The 17,718-nt window shown below is 44.2% G+C and overlaps 3 protein-coding genes and 1 long non-coding RNA gene across 7 annotated transcripts in view; 3 read left to right on the plus strand and 1 right to left on the minus strand.

The window, feature by feature from the left end:
• Nucleotides 1-6,603, minus strand: part of gan (gigaxonin) — an 11,163-nt gene extending 4,560 nt beyond the window's left edge. The window contains exons 1-12 of one of the 3 annotated variants that reach the window (XM_060061126.1): nucleotides 6,425-6,603; nucleotides 5,589-5,783; nucleotides 5,315-5,429; nucleotides 4,822-5,172; nucleotides 4,530-4,598; nucleotides 4,048-4,199; nucleotides 3,391-3,512; nucleotides 2,512-2,624; nucleotides 1,884-2,033; nucleotides 1,498-1,634; nucleotides 844-978; nucleotides 17-126 (exon numbers count right to left, since the gene is read on the minus strand). In XM_060061126.1, coding sequence (XP_059917109.1) covers nucleotides 17-126; nucleotides 844-978; nucleotides 1,498-1,634; nucleotides 1,884-2,033; nucleotides 2,512-2,624; nucleotides 3,391-3,512; nucleotides 4,048-4,199; nucleotides 4,530-4,598; nucleotides 4,822-5,172; nucleotides 5,315-5,429; nucleotides 5,589-5,761 — 1,627 coding nt within the window. In that variant the 5' untranslated portion in view covers nucleotides 5,762-5,783; nucleotides 6,425-6,603. Of the gene's footprint in view, nucleotides 1-16; nucleotides 127-843; nucleotides 979-1,497; nucleotides 1,635-1,883; nucleotides 2,034-2,511; nucleotides 2,625-3,390; nucleotides 3,513-4,047; nucleotides 4,200-4,529; nucleotides 4,599-4,821; nucleotides 5,173-5,314; nucleotides 5,430-5,588; nucleotides 5,820-6,205; nucleotides 6,380-6,424 lie in introns of those variants that run through there. The other 2 variants (XM_060061127.1, XM_060061128.1) reach the window with 2 other exon arrangements.
• Nucleotides 6,604-9,403: 2,800 nt separating this feature from the next.
• Nucleotides 9,404-10,755, plus strand: LOC132465249 (uncharacterized). 2 transcript variants are annotated; one of them, XR_009527485.1, is made up of 3 exons: nucleotides 9,404-9,469; nucleotides 9,961-10,104; nucleotides 10,290-10,755. It is a non-coding gene; the product is annotated as an uncharacterized LOC132465249 (long non-coding RNA). The 2 variants fall into 2 exon arrangements; XR_009527486.1 differs by having other exon boundaries at nucleotides 9,984-10,104; nucleotides 10,290-10,754.
• Nucleotides 10,756-11,997: 1,242 nt separating this feature from the next.
• acd (ACD shelterin complex subunit and telomerase recruitment factor) lies at nucleotides 11,998-14,395 on the plus strand. Its single transcript, XM_060061129.1, has one exon. It carries the CDS (start codon nucleotides 12,431-12,433, stop codon nucleotides 14,114-14,116), a length of 1,686 nt encoding a protein of 561 aa, XP_059917112.1. The 5' UTR covers nucleotides 11,998-12,430; the 3' UTR covers nucleotides 14,117-14,395.
• A 1,731-nt stretch (nucleotides 14,396-16,126) lies between these two features.
• The window catches only part of foxl1 (forkhead box L1), a 3,061-nt gene continuing 1,469 nt past the window's right edge, over nucleotides 16,127-17,718 (plus strand). The window contains exon 1 of the mRNA XM_060061133.1: nucleotides 16,127-17,718. This exon is cut by the window's right edge and continues 1,469 nt beyond it. Coding sequence (XP_059917116.1) covers nucleotides 16,479-17,651 — 1,173 coding nt within the window. The 5' untranslated portion in view covers nucleotides 16,127-16,478 and the 3' untranslated portion in view covers nucleotides 17,652-17,718.

Consider the following 17,718-nt stretch of genomic DNA (forward strand, 5'->3'; position numbering starts at 1 on the left):
GTGTGCACGTACTAACCTGTGTCCAGGTCTCCCACCACATAGATGTTGGCTCCTATGGCCACCGCTCCGTAGACAAACGATGAGCTGGTCTGAATACACAGGTTCTGGTCATCCAAGTGCATCCATCTAGATACACAGCAGCCCGACAGTTAAGCCGTCAGTCTTCCTCTATAACCCCATTCGAATTTCCTTCATTGTTTTTCTATGCACGTTTATTTATGCTAAAAAAAAAACTATTGTAAAACTATTGGCTTTTCCATCGCCAAAGCCACTAGCAAGTGGTTGTTAAACGTTCTGTCCCCTAGAGGGCCTTCTACAAATAAACATTTCTTTCTTGCCATGTAATAATATGCACGAAATTATATTATATTATTATATATTAACACTGCCTCTTGACGGTGTTATTATCATTAGCTATGTGGTTCGTGGTAATGGAAAGCCCTTTTGCAAGTCTCACTTTATAAGGTCCTTTTACATTGAACGTGATTGTTTTTCTTTTGTTTTTTTTCACAACAATAAATCATAAACAAACATTTACACATTTATAAAAAAATAATATTTACACATTTGAATAGTAATTTCAGCATTCGATTAACATTCATCTTTTTACTATTAAATTTATATTCGGCTCACTAAATTCGTTCCAAGAGCCCTATTGCGAAATAAAAAAGAATCTATCACAGAAATTGAGCTCAAATTGAACAGGACACACACCAAATGAAGTGGTAATGAGTCCCGAGCCAAAGGAGAAGTAGTCTCACATGCCGACCGCCCCTCCTCCCGCCCCTGGTTCCTTCCCTATTTCCACAGCTAGAGTCCCCTGCGGTTCTCCGGTCCACTGACCTCCTCATGTCGTCGTGGTAGAACTCAGACTTGCAGGTGGTCATGTGCCTCTGATCTGGGTTCTCATGCTCCTTGGTCTGCACGCCGCCAAACACGTAGAGCTCCTTGCCCACGCCGCACGCCACCGAGCCGAACCTAACACCAACGCCACATTCTTATTTATTAATAAATAAAAAGGGATTTCTAACAGAATATAGCCTATCATTCAAACATTAAACACATCGGCCTGCACATGTCCTTCCCGCCTCCGAAAATCATGAGAAGGGAACTTGACAGCCCTACACAAAACATCACAAACATAAACATAAATGGACTATTTTCTAAACCGATAGGCCGTTTAAACAGCCTGGGCCCAATGTCAAAGAAGACCACCTCCAACTCAGTGTGGTTATTTACCTGGTAGCTCGTGGTCACAAGTAATAAAAAGATTTGCCTGACATGGACTTGGAAACCAAAACTAGACAGCGTCATGGTGACACCAAAGCCACCTTTCACTTCCTGTCATGACTCTTGCACACAGTGTGTGCAGTCAGTGTAAAGCCATCAATGTGCTCCTATCTACATTCATAAGTAATTATGTCTATCATTCAGATTGGACTTTGGATGATTGAGTCACCAAAACAACACGCGTCTCTTTCCCCCGTTCTCTCTTACCTTCTCTCTTTCAGGGGACAGAGGCCGGTCCACTGCTGGGTCGTGGGGTCAAAGCATTCCACAGAGTCATAGAGTTTCCCATAGGAGCCGCCAGCCATAGCATAAATCTTCTTATTCATTGTAGCATAGCAACCGATCTGAGCAGGAAAGGGTGCAACATAGTGGGGTGAAACACGCACACTAGACAAGAGTTCAAATGTAACAGAAATGAAGCATATGTTAGGAAGTAGTTTTAAACAATATAACGTTAAATAAAAAGGTTAAATACTCAAAAAAGGAAACAGGGAGTTCATTTCTACCTGGGAAGACATTCTCTTTTGGTTAATTTACTAACCATTTCTTTTTTAATTGTTTGCATAGTTAATTATAATACTTTTGTTTCATACCTTGCGAACCATAGTCATGCTGGGCAGCAGTTTCCAGGTTTTGAGGTAGGGGTTGAACATCTCCATGGTGACCAGCTCCATCTCCTTGTTCTCTCCTCCCAGGACGTAGATCATCCCGTCCAGCTCTACCACACCAAAATTCTGCCGTGCCTGCCGGGAATTGCCATTTAATAATGAATCAACAGCCTCCCAAAGCACCTTCAAATGTATTAAAGGATATTAATAGGAAAAGCACAAATATAACCAATAAGGGAATGTTTGAGGAGCAAAAGCGGAAAGAGGCCGCTTTGCCAATCTATTAACAATCCATTAACGCAGTGGCTCTACACCTGGGGTCGCAAAGTGATCCTCTCCCCCTCCTCCAAACTACTGCAAAGCTGACATCTAGTGGCCATATTAAACACAGCATGCAAAAGCCTTACTGCAGATAGAAGCAAAGGAGTAAAATAAACTAACCACAACGATGTTGGGCTGTCCCATTACGATTTAAATTTGCAATATTTACGTAAAATATTGGATTATGTACAACATCTCTTCAATTTGTGTTCCCAACTAGGTAAAATATAATTGCATTAGCACATTACACTTTAATAGATAAAAATCTACAAAAAAACGAAAGCCAGTATACCTGCATCATAGACGGTATGGGGCTCCAGGTGTTGGTCTCAGGATCGTACTTCTCTCCGCTATCAAGAATGTTCTTGTGTTCATCCATGCCCCCCAAGACAAACAGAAAGCCCCCTGTTTAAACAGGAAACAGACGGGTGTTAGCGCCTCGTGGGCTAAATAAACAGTTAATATGGACTCAACTACAAGAGGCGTCTGTGTTTTATCAGAGATCAACCACTGAGCACCACGGCAGGAGTGTTTTGTCATTACACAGATTCAACAAAGTGCATAAAAAATATATTATCCATCAGAATCATTGAAAAGATTTCGACACGTAAATTAGGAAACTACAACGATCTTTTCCTGGCTATTTCACAGGGATGCAAACTGATGATGGCCAAACTGGTGACGACATTTTTTGCCACCATTCAATTTACTTTTAAATATTTTAAACTTTTTAAGATATTTTACTTTAAAATATATTTTGTTGCAATGCAAGTCAGTGAAGTGTATGGTGTATGAGCATTGAAATGCACCACACAGTGTGGCGTTATACTATAGGTGTCCAAGAAACCTTACCCTTATTGAAGGTGATAACACTTATTTTTGATTGAAGATAACTTTGGATGTGTGCATTTAGTATTCATTCTAACTGAAAGAATGTGCACTGTAGCACAAATCTCTGTATTAAGGCTTATCGTGCAGACATTTCATCCTTCACAATCTAATATCTTCATATCACACACAGGCCTATATAGACATTACCAAATCACTAGAGACCAATCATTCATATGAATCCCCCAGACAAAACAACCAGACATAAACCCGTCTCGACTGGTTTACTGACATGCCCCGGACACAGGTTTTCAATAAATGTGGCACAAGGCGCAGAGCTTACCGGCTGTCACCAAGCCATGAGAAACACGAGCCATGCTCATTGGCTGGAGCTCTATCCAGCCCTGGCGGTGAGTGTCGTAGAGCGGACACATGCAGCGCATCGCCGCCGTCGGCTTAGAGTCCCTGCGCGGGAGAGAGTCATGTGGTCATCATGCAGGAAGTGATCCCAAACTAGTCTCAGGTAATCACAAAGAACATGCAACATCATTGGAGTTTGTATATAGACGAAAACCAAACCCTGAAACAACTACGTGATGTAGTGGTTTACATGTTAGTGCTATGGATTGAAAGTTTCAAACTATGTACTGAAATAACCCTCAATGGGTTACCCGTTAATGGAAGTTCTGTGTTACCAGGTTACGTCAATCAAACTGGCTACCCCAAATCTAATTGGACAGAATGGAAGTACTTTGTACAAGAGATAACTAAAACCTCAAAGCAACAAAAAAAGGCACCTCTAAAAGAAAGAATAGTTTCTGCCTGGAGACAGACAGAAGGCATTTAAAAAATGTTTATAGAGGGCAGGGACTAGCCTAACCAGGGTGTTTGGTATATATATATATGATCAAAATATACGATCTTCAATACTACACTCGGCAGAACCAGACTGCTCTTGGTGTCAAAGGGGGAGAAGCGACCCCAAGGCCTAAACGTTTACTTGCGGTCCTCCCCCCCGACGATGACGATGCACTCGGAGTAGCCCCGAGGCTTGAAGGCGGCCAGGAGAGCCTCTCCTGTTGGGGCAGGACCCGCCAGGGCAGGCTGGCAGTACTCTCTGATCACCTCCCTCATCAGCGGCTCCCCGAGTGCCTGGGGGGGGCGCCACGAAACACATGGAGCACCTTACAATCTATACTACACAATATGATATGGAACATTAAAGAAATCTGTGGGAGGCAATAAATACATGAAACTGGGATTCTACATTTAGCTGCATTGGAATCCTGATTGGGATCCGTCATAGCTTATTTTGACCATGGAAAATGTCAAGCTGTTTCATTATTAATATATTATAAGATAGACTTGTTGAATTGATGGTCGCCATGAATAAGTGTTGCCAACTAAATGTAACCACATGCAATAAAGATGGACCAGCCAACCTGTCACTGAGGGAAACACTGATATATTTGATTGGATTACCTGTTCTCTGAGGTAAGAAGAGTCCAGGCCATGAAGCCATACTGAGGACATCACTTCCTTCATGTGCACCTGGAAGACAATAGGGGATGATAGTCCTGAGGTGCACATATATTATCCATATATTGTATTGATAAATCACAAAGCTATGCGCCAGTCAATAAGGCTTCACATGCTCGGATCGTTGAGCAAGAAAAGAGGATCATTTCTCCTCCCCATGAACTTCTCTCTTTCCCCACACACAGTCCCTGAGGCGGAAGACATTCAGGTCTTACTACCAAGGCGCCGCACCCACCCTGCGATCCTCGGGGTCGTGCGCAAACCAGCGCACCACCGCCTCCAGCACGTGCTTCTCGTTGCCCACGTTGAGCTTCTCCATGGCCAGCAGCTCGCAGAGCCGGTCGTGGGGCATCTCCGAGAACTCCTCCGTGAGCGCCACGTCGCGGAGGTGCGTCTGCAGGTACTCGGTGGCCACGTGGTGCACGTGGTGGAGGCAGTAGTGCAGCGAGAAGAGGCGGATGCCAATACAGTTCTCGGCCGTGATGCAGCTCTCCAGGAATTGGCAGCAGAGGAACTTGAGGTCCGTGAGGAGGAGCAGGTCAGAGGCCTGCACCATGTCCTGGATGGTGTCCTCGCTCAGGCTGATCTGCAGACATGGACCAGAGATCAGTGGGAGCGTCCCAACAATGTATGAAAACAAGCAGAGCACCACAGTGTCTTGCTCGGCTGGCTCACACCCATGAACCTCGGCCTGCAACCGTGATGAATCGAGGCGTTTTCGTACTCACTTCGCCACTGAATATATAGTCCAGGATCTGTTTCATGATGAGCATAGAGACTCCATCAAGCTCAATTCTGTAGGTTGATCCATCTTCCTTTGGAGGGTTGTAGTTGAGTTTGGTCCTAAAATAGCATGTTATAAGTGGTCAAGTTGGAAAAAGCTCTGCAAAACCACTAGCTAGGAATGACACAACATGCACATGGTCACCCAAAGATATGATTGATTAATCTTTGGAGAAGTGTGGTATTGAATATTTAATACATTGTTTCTTATGTACTAACCTGATATATGGGCTGGCAGCAGCAAGAATGTTTTTCTGGATAGGAAGCTCCTCGCCGTTCACTACCAACAGTGCGTCATGAAAACTTTCCTCTTGCCAGAAAGAACGCAGCACCCGGAGTAGTTTCTGGGAATGCTGGGGGTCTGAAACCCTCGATCCAGTTGGCGAATCCATTGTTGATTCAGCAATATCTAGACTAATAACGAAGACATGACTTGAGCTTTTAATAATTCTTTGATTATTTTGGGACACTTTGATCCATGTTCAATAACGTACCACAGCTAATAGGACCACCAAAATCAGGGAAATAGGCGGCTAACTAGCCTAGCTGGCTAAGTTGTGCATGTATTTATTTTTCATGACTCGTGGACAATGCAAAAATCATTACAACACTTAGAAACAGGAGAAATATGTCAGCGTACACGTTTCCAGCCTGAGCAAAAATGCGACCCCTTTCACTGGTTAGGCCTCAACAATTCTGATTGAAAATGTGACCTGGCCCAGGGAAAAACGAAAATTATTGTCAGCTACCAGCCTACCATAAACATAAAATTATAACCATTACAATTACAATATCCAATATTTTTCAGAGAGCATAACTTTTGTATGCTGCTTTACCTGCCGTACGGTTTAACGCCTGGTGTGTACTTCCTCAAATTATGGGTAGGCAGTCGCTACAACATGTCCATACATCCAGCATAAAGTCAGCAGAATAATGGACTAAGAGACTTGTCACAGGTAAACGCGAATTGACATGCCTTGCCTAGAAAGATTAGGAACCTGTTAGTGCGCCTGTTATTAACGCCGAGGCTGCACATACTTCATGTAAACACTCACCATATAACTTAAATCACTTGACAATGTTGAACACTGCTAATGCTGCGTGTTATTTATTGCAACACGTGGAACACCCAACGACGTTAAATAAACCCTTCTGAAAGCGTTTGTAAGATTATGCCCGAGACAAGTTGGGACAGTATGATTCAGAGTGAAGCCACGCCCCCGGCCGCGCGTCATACGAGTAAGGTCTCGCTGCAGCCTGTAGGACATGGACATCCAACGTCCAAGTGCTGTCACGTGACGAAAAGATGGCGGACGCGGTGAGACTCCTTAGCTGTGTCCTCTACGAATAGTCAAATCTCCTATCCTTTACTTAACCTTTGTGGAAAACGTCATCGGGTCAAGGAGAGATGAAAATGTGCTTCCTTTCAAACATAGGAAAAGACAGCGCTGTTTAAAATGAATTCGACTCCACTTTTCCTAACCGACGTCATTGCGCAACGGGGAGTATTGCTGACCTCTAGCGTTTCTATGGTGGAACTACAGTTTTCCGAAGTTGGTCTACAACAGGGGTTCTCAAAGTTTTGACAGCTGAGGGCCAATTTAGGAACCCAAAATTTGACTGAGGGCCGCCAAAGGAAAAAAAATGTAGGCGGGTAACGCCGTCAGCATCCCAGTGGTGAAAAAAAACATTGCACCGTGGACCTCTGGGAGGGAGGTCAAGTGAGGTCTAAATCACAAAACTGAGGTTCATCCTTTCAAAGTAATGTAGAGTCGGATTAAAACGAACAAATAACAGGATTGAATTGAAAGCTAGAGAGAGTCGACTTTTCTCTTTATATTTATTTATTTTTGTTCAAATTAATATTGATATAATAAAAGAAAAACGTACTGGCAATGATGGAAAAGTATAACAAAATGGGGAACGACTTCACCTGACAAATGAAGAAAGAGGGAACAGAAATTGTTTGCTTTGCAAAAAACGTCTGCATTTTTATTTTCTTGCGGTGTATATTGTGTGCTTAATAACCATCAATATATGATTTCATTTCGATTCAAATAATATGTTATTTGGAATTGGTATCCATTATTATAAATTTTATTTTCTGCTCTTCTCTTCAAACAAACCACTAAAAAATGAAAAGAAAAAAAAAGAAAAGACAAATATTATGTCTCCTCCATTTTGGACACTTTGCGCTTCCTCAGGATACCGAACATATGTGGTAGAGTTCCTCTTGCCATCTCTGCACTCGAAATGAGCAAACCGTCCGCAATGACTGCACAAACACACACACACACACACACACACACACACACACACACACACACACACACACACACACACACACACACACACACACACACACACACACACACACACACACACACACACAAATAGTTTTTGTAGGTCATTGTTACGGTTGTGTTAATATTGGAATTCACAGCACATCTGCTTCAGAAGATTTATACCCTTCAGTATGAAGATTCTCCAACAAAGTGGAGCACCACCACTTCCTGAGATGTGTTATGTCATGCTGTGGAAGATAACAGTATATCAGTCAGAATTAACTTCCAAAGACTGCAATGAGAGTAGACTGTTTTTACTCGACTACATCATAATTTTGCCTTAACTTTAGCGATTTCATTTTCGTATATATTCCTTTATATATATTTGTATTTATCTAGTATACAATTTGAAATTTGAAATAAGTTGCATGTAATTATAACTATTACTTAAAGTGTCTGCTATCGTGGATAAATACGTTAGTTTAAGGCGGCGGCGTCCCTATGCTGTTTTATTCCGGGATAAAGCCTCGGATGTTATTTAATTAGCCCCGAATATGATCTTTGGGAAAAAATAAATAAAATTAAATTCAAAATATTCATAAACATTTATAAGAAGCCTAGTCTAGATAGACATAGTCCTTCTGGCAAGAGAATAAACAAAAACCTGTGTACCACCAGACGTTGCGGGACTCTCACTGCGTACAAAACAGCGTTCTACTTGCGGGCCCATTTTTGACATCAGGGAAGGCTGAAAATCATTTCGAGGTGAAAGATAATTTGACATTTCTTCAACGGAACCCAGCACCTGAATATGGCTGAGTATATTTGATTTAATATCGATACTGCTTAGTGTTCTTTGTTACTTCAGGTTTTGTGCGTTCTAAATATCTGCTGTCATTAATTGCCACAGAAGTTAAACCCTACCCAATGGAATGACGTTAAACAACGACTTTGGTGCAGAGTTACCAACTGGATAATATCAAAGCTAAAATAATGGCCGTCATTCCCACATGTTACAGTAGAAGATACTGTAGAACTGTACAAGGTTAAAAAGGTAACATGTAGTTTGTCCCAAGGTGTCTGCCTCCTCACCCAGAGCAAGACCTCCACCTCCTCACCCAGAGCCAGACCTCCACCTCCTGTCAGAAGTCCTCCAGAACAGGTCAGTGCTCTGTGTTAGTCTTCTCAGGTCAGTTTCAATGCATGGCCTGAACCACTTCTTTAAACTTGTGGACTGCTCTGTCTTCATTCCCAAAAATGGATGCTCATGACCAGGGACGGCTGGTATAAATGGGCTAACAGGGCTAAGCCCTCCCTACCTTTTACAGTAAAAAATATTATTAAAAACCTTAGAACATATTGTTTTATATTTTGGTAGAACCTAAAGCAGCAACAGCACCAAAAAGTGACAGAAAACCCAGGATATATGATATATCTTGGGTTTTTTCCTGTGAATGGGCTAAATGTATTCAGCCCAAGCGGAGAAGCGTAAGCTTCCTTCAATTTTGATTGACAGGTATCGTGACACGCCCCCTTCATATGCTTCCCATTTGGGCTAAAGTCATTCAGCCCAAGCTCAGTAGCGTAAGCGGCCATTTCATTGTGATTGGCAGGTGTCGTGACATGCCCTCATTTGGGCTAATTTCATTTAGCCCAAGCACAGTAGCATAAGCTTCCCTTGACGTTTGATTGACAGGTGCCCTGACACGCCCCCGACATGTTTGTTACCAGACTTTAGGGCCAGACTGGCTGAGGAGAGCTGATGGAGGAGCCAAGAATCTGGAGGACGACATCACTCCACCAACCAGGATCCTCGTAAGTTTGCCTAAAATAAACAGAGTGGACTTGTTGTAACGCAGGATTAGTTTGTCCAGTACAAGTTATGGCATACTATTGTTGTTGTTTACCAGACAAACTACAGCTGCTACTTTGTTACGCTCCATTAGAGCCCAACTACTCCTGTGTTTGCTACCTTACATTAGAGCCCAACTACTACTGTGTTTGTTACCTTACATCAGAGACAAACTACTACTGTGTTTGTTACCTTACATTAGAGCCCAACTACTCCTGTGTTTGTTACCTTACATTAGAGACAAACTACTACTGTGTTTGTTACCTGATATTAGAGCCAAACTACTACTGTGTTTGTTACCTGATATTAGAGCCCAACTACTCCTGTGTTTGTTACCTTACATTAGAGACAAACTACTCCTGTGTTTGTTACCTTACATTAGAGCCCAACTACTACTGTGTTTGTTACCTTACATTAGAGCCCAACTACTCCTGTGTTTGTTACCTTACATTAGAGACAAATTACGTTTGTAACCAGACCAGGAATCTGGAGGACTGATGGAGAAGCCATACATCTGGAAGGCAAATCCTGGGGACCACCAGGACTCTACCATCAAGGATTCCTCATAAATGTGCATTATCTGGACATAGTGGACTAGGTAGGGGGTTGGGGGTTCAACTCTCAAACCAATGGTGACGGGTTCAAGTCCTCAGAATACAGTGATGCGTCCTTGAGCAAGGCGCCCTAAAGCCTGCCTGCTCCTTAATGACTTATCTTTGGTTCAGATAATGTTGCATCTTTTGAATATTGAACCTAATCATTGTCCTTGTTTGGTCCGGGCAGACACACCTGAGCTGAACCTCACCTGATCCTGTTTGGTCGGGGGTAGACACACCTGAGCTAAACCCGCCCTGATCCTGACATCCTGCTGGTCCCGTCTCCTCAGTTCATCTGAGCCTCGTCCTCCAGAAGACCTGCTGAGTTCAGCAGTCAGAGGCTGATGGATCAATGACCTCCAGTGGGAGTGATCTTCTTGACCCCACATGTAACCGTGTGCTTCCACACGCCTTTCCCTCACGTCTGTCACTAACCTCACTACTTCACTACTCTCTACTGCTTCCTCTTTTCTTCCTTCTCTGTGGTTCAAACCTTTACACTGAAGGCGCGTCTTCCTGCCCTCAGAGGGTTTAGCGTTAGGGTTGAGAGTCAGGGTTTAGAGTCAGGGACAGAGCTGGTCAGGGAGGACTGCTTTTACACAAACCTCTTCACTTGCTTTCGGAATGGTGGTGAGTGACATTTTGAAAAGATTCATTTGGGAAAATGAGGAAAGCAGGGTTAACCCCTAACCCTGCTTTCCTTTACAAATTGTATTGAACTTCTGTCAAGTGTTTTTGTTTATATATTAAAATCCCACATTGACTTCTACGTGTTTGTTGCGGTTAATTTAATTGTTTTAACATTATTGTTATTCTGCAATGTTCACATATTCCATTTGTAAAAATATTTAACCTCCATATTACTACTAAATTCAAGCCTATTCATTTATTTAACAATGTTTATACTGCCCCGCAGGCCATTCTCTGCTACTACAACACGTTCCACCAACCCGTCTCACATCAATGTACTATAGCTACGTTGGTTCAAACGGAAAATGTAGTTTGGTGTGAGAATGTTGTCGAGCAGAGGGAGCTGTCATACACCTTAATTATACAGAAATGTCTGTGTATTTAGATTTTAAAATGTTCATGGGCTGGTCTAGTTTGTCTGCAAATAACTCTGCCTCCAGCAACAGGATTGGTCGAAACATATGAAGTGAAGGAAATAAAAGCCCAGTTCACCAGATCTGAGGTCAGCTGCGGTCAGATTTTGGATCATGAATGTATTGAGCTCGGAGGAGGACGGCAGGACGCGTGTTTACCTGGTCGATTAGGCCCTGAACGCAGACATCCTAATCACAGACCCTGTGTTTAATTAGCCCCGAATATAATTTTTGGGTTAAATAAATAAAAGTAAAAATATTTATAATTATTTATAAGTACTAGACTAGTCTAGATAGTCCTTCTGGCAAGAGAATAAACAGCTTAAAAACATAACCTTTTTACCACCTCAAGTGAATTAACCTATCCTATCCCCAGTCAGATGTGTGTGTAAAGTCTGTCTCACTTGTATTAATTTTACTCTGAAATGACTTGAATGGAACTTTAGACATTTGGGGATAAGCAGCACAGCAGTCAGGTAGCTATTTTAAGCTATAATAAACCGCGCATTTTGTTTATTTAGGTGAAGCATTATGAAAAAATGTTCATGCAAAATAAAGCATAGAAATCATTTTGGCATTTTCATTTTCCGTCTGGGCTAAGCCCCGGATGTTTATGAAACCTAGAAACACCCCTGGCTTTAAGGAGTGGACCCATCAAAAACTCATTTCACAAATGCATGTTTTTGCAATCACAATTAGGTTGTTTCAGTCATTAGCCTGTGACGTCAGTGGGGGGTGGCAAGTGGAATCACGTGACAGTGCTTGGACGTTGGATGTCCATGTCCTACAAGGCGCAGCGAGACATTATAGCGTCATACCGTGCGACGACAAGTTCTGAGAGAGAGGCTCTGTTATTGCTCGTTTCTGGAGTACTTTCTAAGATTGGATATGATTCTTAGGTTATTTGGAAAGCGGCGATTTTAGTAATTTTTTTAAAAAAGTAATCGGATGTCTGCGCATCCGCTTATGTTGACGTTTTAAGTAAATTTTGAACATTGTTCGCGTTCTGAAGCAGGAAGAACTTTGAACGATCCGTCGGTGGCCTATTTTGAATGTAACCCCGCGCTTAAATTGAGGAGCAACGGTAACCCATCGCTCTTTTGCAATGTTATTAACATGCTTTTAATTTAGGAACAGTGACAAAAAATAGCCATCGGTAATTAGGCTACAATCACACAATTGTAAGTTATACTTAACGTCATATTAATACTTTATAGGTACAAGGATGGCTCCGTCAAGGGAGCCATGGATAGAGAATATGATAATCAACCACGGCACAGAAAAAGAGAAAAATATCGCAAATCTTAAAGCCCGCGTTATTGCGGTGGGTAAAATGACGAATTCCCAGGCGCTGGGGGTGCAAGGCCCCCCACAGTTGCTTTTTCTTTCCGATGGAGTGGTCCAGATTCCTGCGATCTTGACCGACACTGCGTGGGAAAACCTCCAGGAAGACGAAGAAAGAGAATGTTTCTCCAGCCTTGTCAACACTACGGTGTGTCTGCAGACCTATAGTCTCCAGTTTTATATGGCCCCCGAGAAGAGAAAGAGCAAATTCTTCCTGTTACTTAGCAACCTTGCCGCAACGGCAGCTGGTCCCATTAAAGAGGGTCCCCCTTGCTGCACAACCCTTTCCTCTGTTAGAGTTAAGATCAGTGACACATGGAAAGCCTTGCAGCATCAGAATTTGGCTCAAACTGAAATCAGTCAGAGTGCGATTGACTTGACTCAGCTGCTCGGTGTGTGGCAGGAAGACTGTCTGATGGATTTAGTAGCGGAGGTTCGAGAAAGACTGACAGCGGCTAGGAGGACTACGTCGCAACAACCTTCTACCTCACGCGACCCACCGGCCCGGCCCTTAGGCATGCATGTGCGCACAGAGTGGGATTTGGACAGGGTGAGATGCAAGGGGGCTGAAACGTTCAGCATACCCATGGCTCATCTCATCATCCAAGATACAGCCGCCCTTTCCCTGAGACCGCCAACGCCACCCGGTGAAGGTAGCACCCAGCAGAGCGGGCTGATCCCCCCCTCCGGCGGTGACCCACCGGTGCTGCACTCCACACCTGCCGCCAAGCCCAAGGCCTCCAGCAGCAGGCCCAGGGCGGAGCCCCAGGATGTGGTCAGGGGGCGTGGCTTTGAAAAGACCCCGCCCCCTCCCCGGGGAAACTGCCACGACGATGGCGAGGGCGTGCTCCTGGAGGAGGTGGACGCCGACCAGTCGAATCCGTGGAACATGTTCCCCCCTCCGTCCAAGGTGTTCTGCACCTCCTCGTCCTCCGAGACGTCCCCCGGCATGAAACCCTCGCCCTGCCAAGAGGCTCGGCCCGACCCCGCTGTCCACCTCCAGGCCCAGTGGGAGAAGAGGGCGCTGACCCGCAACAGGGCGCCCCAGGTGGGGCCGGATGGTGATGTCAGCCCTACCCTGGAGCCTAGTAAAGGAGATCAAAGCCTCATCACACCGTACCAGAAGCCAGCGTCTCCACACTCGCCCACCGCCTCCACGTCCTCTCCTGCAGACTGCGGGGACCTCGCAGAACACAGCGCCACCCAGCCCTCCGGGGGGAAGAGCCCCGGCCCAGTAGAGGACCACCACCACCCCCCACCAGGCCCAGCGGGCGTCGCAGAGCAGGGAGGGGTACCCTGCGTGGACCTCAGCCCTCCGTCTTGGTTGTTTGAAAGTCACCCCGGCCCGGTACCTGAGCCACGCCGCAGCTCCCAGCAGGACAGGGTGGCGGGTGGGGGCACTTACTCCCCCGTGGTCCACGGCGACGGAAGCAGCTTCTCGTATCGTTACAAAGTCTCTGTGAAAACTGTCATGGACCTGAGCAGGTTTAGAGTGGCGGACGATCACCTCAACTGGGCAGTGAAGTATCTGGTCGTTCCCAGGCACACGGACATTAACCACATGTAGATATACTAAACCAGCCCCTTTTGTGTTTTGTAAATAGTTGGATTGTAAAAATGTTTATTGATAGAATCTATCTTTATTAACTGCTGGGCAAAACCCTCACGGAATTCAAAGTTACAGTCCATGGGCCATTACTATGCCTAAACGTTTTCCCCTGTTACATGGAATATACAGCTTGTTATTTTACAAATATTATGTAACACCATAATTGTTTCTAGTTCAATGGGACCTGTTTTTTAATTTGGTATACATGTATTGAATAAAATTGCTTTGTTAACTTAATTTATCCGGACTGGAAACATATTTTGATATACTATAGCGCATATCAATTCAATTAAAGCTTGTTATGGATCTGCATGTATATGTTCTACAAACACTTAATAACCTATATTATTTAGCCTACATAAGATACATTTGTTCCCCTTTACTTGTGCAACAAAGAGCTAAACATCTAACATTCAAACATTTAAATAGCCTACCTTACCTTTACAATGGTAATTATGAATCTTTCCAGAAGATGTCACCAAATACAAGTCATAGTCTTGCTGGGAGACTGTTGAGGAGTTGGCCAATCTTCCCCAATAAGTAATTTATTTGTTCCGTACCGTTATTCCACTAAAGCAATTTAATAAATATATTTTTTTCCATTTTAGGTAAATCATTTACATTAAACATTAGTCTTTTAAGGGCTTAAAGTTTGACGTCATTGGTCTACTACTTTCAGCATTTATGTGCTTTTTGGTAAAACACACTAGTTGAAAGACAGAATTAATGTCCCCCCCTTCGCAATAGGGGACATAATTGAATGAATCAACATTAGTTAATTCATTGTATTATCTTATTGGGTTAGGTTTAACCCCCACCCTATTTAAAAATGTATAAATAATACCTTAGTTAACATGAACCCAATTAGTGAATGTTTACTATATTTATTGACTAATAAATAAACGGTTAGCTAATAGGCCACTATTAACTAATGCAGTCATAATACATTGTTGTAAAATTTTAGCTGCCTTTTTAATGATAGTAAAGAAAGCAATTTCTCTGGTTGGTGGCAATTTTTAATTGGGATCGAAAGGAATAGCCTAGTTTGCTGCACCGGTGAACCAAATAGCCAAATAAACACAGTTGATCAATCAATAAGCCACTGGTCTACATCTTCTAGCATTGCGTTCGTCCGATATAGTCCACGTCTACCTAATGAATCATTGCGGACTGCAACAAAAAAAAATTGAAAAGTTGAGTTTATTCACCTCGAAACTAATGTAAGCACGGTGCAGCTGTGAGCACTTGTAAAGTTGTTATAATCCCCGTGGCCCTTATAAACAGGAAAATACATAATATAAAGCATCATGTAGGCTTTCACAAATAATATACATTCTCCTCCCTTCAAGTTGTCCTTTTAAGGCCATCGCCACTGCAGCAGGCTGCCTGCAGCTGCTGATCAAACAATTAGGATTAGGCCTAACCCAATCATTAAGATGCGTTTTATACAACTTCATGATTGGGTTAGGAGTGAGGACTAGTCGTAATGGTTTGATCAGCGGCTGAATGGCTGCAGCTGCTGATCAAACAATCAGGATTAGGCCTAACCCAATCATTACGCGTCGTTTTACGGAGCGTGAGATGATCCACAATTATTGATTATTTTTATTTTATTTTATGGATACATGGATACATTTTTTCACTTAGTCGAGCCAAACAGGTTAACTGCTGTTCATTTTCCACCATCTTAATGGCATTTTACCATCATTGGATTTGGATACGTCTATGGGCCCCTGATACGAGTTGAAAGAAAAAATGTTAACTTTATTTTCCTTTTACACTTTGTTTTGATTTCTTGCTTAACCAAAGCAAGTCCCAGAAAGAACTCCGCAGTGTTTGCTTGTTCTCTGTGTGTGAGCAACTCTCCGCGTCAAGGGTGGACGTGATGTTTCAAACAGCACATCAGTGCGTTTATGTATTGGGTGCCCGGAAATTTTTTCCAAATAAACACAGCTTGATTCAACTTGGGTGGGCAGACTTATCAACAGACTAATTCTATAAACAGATGAGGGAATAACCCGGCACCTCATTGGTCGGTGGGTAAAAAGGGGACACGCTGGATCTTGTGCAATGAAGTTTTAATTAATGTGGGTGGGCTGAGAACACAACCAATGTTTATGATGGACAATTTATTTTCCCCGCGCAAAGTCAACACAACACTGCAAAAACGCACAACAATTATTTGACATTTTTTGGTTTAGACTTTCGTGAGGCGGACAAGGGGCGCATACCGAGCCTCAGTCCAGGAGAGGAACTCTGCGCGCCGGCTGTTTGGTCAACTTTTCCCTGCACGGATACCATCCGTGATTATTCGTTTACGATGAGTCTGTATCACCCCCGACTTCAGCATCTCGGGGTACCACCTCCGTCGCTCGGCATCTCCAACCATCCCCCGATGGTTTACCTGTATGGCGGGGAAAACAGCGGCATGGTTCCCGCGCTGAGCTTCCTCTCGGCGCGCCAGCAGGAGCCTCCTCAAAAGCCCCCCTACAGCTACATCGCGCTCATCGCCATGGCGATCAAGAACGCGCCGGACAGGCGCGCGACGCTCAGCGGCATCTACAAGTTCATCATGGATCGCTTCCCCTTTTACCACGACAACAAGCAAGGGTGGCAGAACTCCATCCGCCACAACCTCTCGCTGAACGACTGCTTCATCAAAGTGCCTCGGGAGAAAGGTCGACCCGGCAAGGGGAGCTACTGGACCCTCGACACCAAATGCCTTGACATGTTCGAGAACGGCAACTACAGACGGAGGAAACGGAGGCTCAAGAGCAGACAGCAGCAGGAGAGCGACTCACCGTCTGGGACCAAGCGGGCGAAGGTGCCGGGGGGACAGTCCGGCGCTCGACCGGCCTTTGCAGAGGCGCTGTGCGGTGAGGATGTAGGTATCTCGCACAAGGGAGCAATGAAGCCCAAAGAGCCCGCGTATGCGCCCCGGGATCAAAGTTTAAAGCCCATTCTTGCAGAGTTGCAACATTCTGGCATGCAGCAAAACACCCCATCGAGAAAGTCCACGGAGAGCTTCGGCGCAGCATCCAACCGGAGACAGCAACCGGTGCCAAGAGCATCCGTGCAGCGTTTCGCGCCGCCAGCACAGGCATCCACGGCGCGCGTGGAAGATCTCCCAGAGCCTACTGTCCGACAAGATAAGGAAGATGAAGAGGCGAGGTCCGTTTTCAGCGGGCGAGAGAATGGCCAGCTCAGTATGTTGGTGCATGACAAAACCAAGGGAATTAGTGTTCCACATCACGAGGGCAGCAGGCCCACTGATAGATCACATTCATTCAGCATTGACAATATATTGTCCAAAAACAACGTCAATAACGCGGACAAGGTTTCCTTCCTTGGGTTGAGTAAAGAGACAGAGTGCCAAAGCCCTTATGGGCCATCTTTTGTCCTCGGTATGCACGCACATCAACTGTACCAAATGGGACTTCCACTATGTTCCTACATATCTCTGCCTTATCACGACAAAGTGCATTTTTTCTAAACAATTGCGTTTGAAACAAAAAGCTCACTTTAACTGTTCAAAAGTTATATGCCTAACCTTTGACTGA

This window comes from Gadus macrocephalus, chromosome 9 (assembly GCF_031168955.1).
Source record: "Gadus macrocephalus chromosome 9, ASM3116895v1".
Taxonomy (NCBI): Eukaryota; Metazoa; Chordata; class Actinopteri; order Gadiformes; family Gadidae; genus Gadus; species Gadus macrocephalus.

Bases quoted from the DNA above. Each gene is read 5' to 3' on its own strand.
- acd (XM_060061129.1), top strand. From the start codon at position 12,431: ATGGCTCCGTCAAGGGAGCCATGGATAGAGAATATGATAATCAACCAC.